Genomic DNA, 4,622 nt, shown 5'->3' on the forward strand with positions numbered 1-4,622 from the left:
CTCCTTTCTTCTGCCACTTCTCATCCTTCAGCCACTCGACAGCAACTCGGGTATGATTCACTAGGCGAGGAAGCGGCACTACTCGTCCTCCAGTCCACACCTACATCTACGTTCCCTAGCCTCGCCCCGGCTTGAAGCGTCTCGTCCGGCCTAACCGGGAAAGACTCCTCGTACCGCCGGCTTGTGCCAGTTCGTCGAGCCCGTCCTTCTCTATACCGCGAGCCGACGCTTCGCCTTGGTCTTTGACGACGTGGTCTTTGTGTCCCTGGCATTCTGATGTTCCTATCCTGGTGATAGCTCATCGCCGCTTCATACGCCTCGACCAGACCACAGCTGTGCTGCCTCAAGGGGCGGTCAAGGCCACTTGGCAGGCGGCATCAGCTCTGAAAGACAAACCCCTAGGCGATTGTTCCCAGCACCATCCTACTCCTCCCTTCTATACCATGTCTGGAGCCTCGAGCCCGGTGTCCATGATGACGCCCGAGTCGGAGAATGGCAGCCTCGCGCCCTCGTCGCCCCGTTTGGAAAGCCAAGACAGCCGCATCATCATCCGCCGCCTGCTGTTGAGATATGGCCGCCATGAGATCGAGAGACTGCTCGAGGAAGAAAGCTGCGAGCCCTCTTTGTGTAAGTTTGATTGGAAGATGATGGCCTTGCGTCTCGGAGGCCGTGATCCAGGAGCAAGAAGGAGAGAAGGGAAAAAGACTGACGTTTGTGGATCTGACAGACGGCCATCAGCCTTCCTCTCTCGCCTATGAAGGCAACTTTGCCCCAGTCGTGTCTGAAAACATCCCCCCTGGCATGGCGAACACGGCCGCCAGCGTCGTGAGCTATCCCGGCGTGTCGTCCGGGCCGCGCCAGCGGGTCTTTTCCGGCCTCGCGGGAGGCCCGGGCCCGCTCTTCTCCGTTGCTGCCGGAGGCTCGAGGCCGAGCGGGCGCCTGTCGTCGTCGTCGTCGTACAGGATGGACTACGCGTGCGGATTCTGCGCCGAGATCGGCATCACCAAGACGTGCACACGCCGCAACGACCTGCGGCGGCACATCGACCAGTTCCACAACACAAACGCCCAGTGGCTCTGCCAGCATCCCGGCTGCCGCATGGCCTTTGACTGGCAGACGGCCTACCAGATCCACCTGCGCAACGAGCACGGCGGCTCGCAGATGCGCATGGAGGAGGCCAAGGTGGTCCTGTGCCCCCAGACCGTCTTTGCCTGCGGCCACGAGGGCTGCCACCACGTCCTCGAGGCCGCCAACGACTCGACCGCCCCGGCCACCTGGAAGGCCTACACGGCCCACCTCATCAAGCACTGCGAGGAGGGACGCGCCGGCAGCGCCGGCAGCTGGGACTACTCGCACCGGATGCGGAACCTGCTGAACCAGTCCCGCGTCGCCGCCGCCTGGAAGAGCTCCGGGGCCGAAGAGGCTGGGCCGGCCCCGCTCCGGTGGGACCCCGGCGCGAGCCGGACTCTGCGCAAGCTGCTCGAGACGAGGCACCTCGACAACCTGCCGCGGCTCCTCGGGCTCGTTGTCCTCCTGGGCTCCCCGGGGCCCGACGCGCCCAAGCATATTCACGCAAAACTCGACCTCGACCTGCCCGTCAAGAAGCTCTGTCCCGCGGCCGCCATCAAGCACGAGATGCGCAACAGCCCGCCGCCGCACCCCGAGACTCTGCCGCGACAGGGGCTTGGCTTGGACGCCGCCGACCTGTACAAGATGTCGGGGACGGAGATGTCGCCCTACCACGGCGTGGCCGACAGTCCCCGACCCCATCCGACCCCCAGCATGCCGTTCCGGACCTCGGCGGGACCCGATGCTTACAGTGTATGCAATAATGACGACCAAGATCACTCCAAGAACAGCGGCGGAAACGACGGGCACGCAGTTGACACGCCCATGACCCCCCCGCAAGGATTCTACGGCATGCTCGCCCCGCCTGTCTACCCGCAACAGTATGTCGCCTTCCGGCCGCCGACGGGCCCGGGTCGTCCCGCAGACTCGTGCGCCGTGCCGCCCTCTCACCCCGTTGCGACGGAGCAGAGCATCGTCCTGGGCGGCGGCGCCGCGGCGGCCATTCCTAGGGCCCACCACCATGACGGCTGGGCCGAAGTGTACGGCTCGACCGGTCTTCAGAGCCCGGCATTGACGGACGCCTACTACGACGTGGGCAGTCCCATGGCGTCGGGCCACCAGAACATGCTTGGGACGTATGTTCCTCCGCCTTCTTGACGGCTTGTGCCCTGGATGGACAAGTATATGCATATACGTGTATATACAAATTCTATATGGCATCTCGTCCGACGTTCACTTATGCCACGAATACACACGACGAGCTGGACTTGAATGGCATCGTATGCGTTGAAGAGACACACGAGTTGAGTAATTCCACACTGTCGTCCGATGGAGGGTTCCTCGAGAGACGCACGCACCCGGCAACGGGCTGGAGAGACTACCGTAGGAGGACCGGGGTGGTGGGCGACTACTTGACAAGTTGCCTGGGCTTGGACTTGGGAGAGGGCGGAAAAGCTACCAATCATGGTTGAAAGTTGGCAGAGAGGGCCGGCGTTGGTCATGATACCTTTTTGGCGGCAAGGGGGGGACCATCCTTGTTCCGTAGCAGCAGACGTCTTCTTAATCTCTGAAAGAAAGAGGGGGGAGACAACATGGCCTTGATGCAGGCAAGATGTCAAGGTGATCACTTTTCCTCCTTAGCGTTGGCAAGCACCAGCCTCTCCGGCAAGGGGGCTTGGAGGAGGGTGAGGAGGAGGAGGAAAGCTGAGACACCATTATACTGGCCTTGCATACATGGACGGGCCAGGATCCAGCTTACCAATATCTCCACGTGTGAGCACTTGCTTTTGCCTCCACCACCGGAGTAAAACGGCTTGTCGTACAAGACTGATGCGAGACACTGCCACACGTGGCAGGGCCAGGCCCGAGAGTCCTGACGCGAGGCGCCACGGCGATTCCAGACGGACGGCCCTTGCGTCGGGACCTGTGAGCGGGCCCCCTATCCTACCCGAACCCGACAGCAGTCGAGGAGGAGCCGTCGTGTTCTCGTTTGGACATCGGGAGAGTGAAGTCAGGGGGTGGACTGGAAGGAGGAAGCGTAAAGGGTCTCCATTCCTGGTGAAGAAGCGCGAACGATCCGGGGCAGCGGCTTTCTCGGGAACTGTGCTTGGCATCGGGTGGCAACGAACGGGGGCTGGACTCGATGGCGAAGCTCGGCTGAACCCCTGTCGCCACTCCTGTCCAACCCCAGGCGAAGGGCGTCTGGCCGGTGAAGGGGGAACAACAGCCATAGATTGACGAGCCCTTCCGTAATGGCTGCAAAGAACGGCTGAGGGATTCGACTGATTTGCGACGGCGGGGAGGGGGAAGGGGGCGCCGCTACGCTAGGCAAGGACCGAGCGGGATGGGCGTAGGGATGGGCGTAGGGATGGGCGTAGGGATGGGCGTAGGTATGGGGGTGACGGGCGATGGGTGATGGGTGCTTACTGAGATGATGGCTCCCCCCGACTCCAGTCGTTCAGGGAACTGGATGGCAAGGCCACATCGACTGCGTCGAGACCAGTCTGGCCATGGCTGTGTTGCTAGGGGATGTGGTTGGGAGTTACAGTACATAAGAAGGGAGGGGGAGAGCCATGTCGGTCCCGAGCCAGTCCATCCGCTGACTTGCAGGGCTTCAAGTGTTTGAAGATTGCCGAGACAACGGACTCGTCGAGTAGAACTCGCCTCGGACTGGGTGGGCTTGAAACTCGATCCTACGTTTCATCTTTGCCCGTCGACGTGAGCCCATCCGGGGACCAGACGTCCAAGACTGCCTGAGAGAAAACCAGTCGCCGAAGTGTACGCTTTGAAAGTCGTAGTCCCCAGAAGCCGCAGCAGCCCGGCAGATGATCTTCCCCCCCTCCTTCTCATATAAATCAAACATGCCGCCGACGCCATCAAAGCAGCTCCTGGCCGGGCCGGGATCCAGCGTCAGGCTGCTGCAGCCCAGTTGAACCCAGCCCTGAATAAACCCACGCCCTTCCCAAAACCGCCACGCTTTCCTTTTAACATGTCCTCTGAACCACCTCCCTACCAGTTCGCTCCGGGCCAGCCGCTTGCCGCGCGTAAAGGCAGCCGCTTTCCCTCGGCCCTCGAGTTCCGGCCCCGAGCGGCGAAGGGGGACATCCCTGTATGTGTAAGTGTTGGAGTCAGCTATCGCGCTGGCCTGCCAAGCTTGGAGCCGCAATGTTTTTTTCTTTTTCGTGGAGGTCCGGCTCGCCACCGCTGATACTGACATGTCTACTGCAACCGGGCTCGACTATTTGTTTTGCCACTATCCGGCCTCTGTCTAAGTCCCCGGCTGGTTTGACGGGTTGTGATACAAGTGGGCTGCCAACGCATAGTCCTTGGGCCGAAACGTCAAGCTACAGCGCTCATTCGGCTGCTGCAGCGTTACTATGCTCCAAAACACACGATGAAGGAACACGTCGTACGCATTGCATCAAGCTGACCCCAGCTCTTACGTCACGCTTGACCTACAAGGGCGTCGAGCAGCATGTACATGTAGATGGACCAAATGTTGGCTTCAGTCGGATGGAGAATGATACTGTCGGAGCCGAGAAAGGACTTATACT

At 61.1% G+C, this 4,622-nt stretch overlaps 1 protein-coding gene across 1 annotated transcript; it reads left to right on the forward strand.

Moving 5' to 3' along the window:
- Positions 1-443: 443 nt before the first annotated feature.
- Positions 444-2,226, forward strand: HRG_01040 (zinc finger domain-containing protein; the record flags this gene model as incomplete). The annotated part of the gene is made up of 2 exons (XM_044859511.1): positions 444-627; positions 728-2,226. 2 exons carry the CDS (start codon positions 444-446, stop codon positions 2,224-2,226), a joined length of 1,683 nt encoding a protein of 560 aa, XP_044725911.1.
- Positions 2,227-4,622: the final 2,396 nt, after the last annotated feature.

The sequence above is a fragment of the Hirsutella rhossiliensis genome (genome assembly GCF_020360975.1).
Source record: "Hirsutella rhossiliensis strain HR02 chromosome Unknown scaffold00001, whole genome shotgun sequence".
NCBI lineage: Eukaryota > Fungi > Ascomycota > Sordariomycetes > Hypocreales > Ophiocordycipitaceae > Hirsutella > Hirsutella rhossiliensis.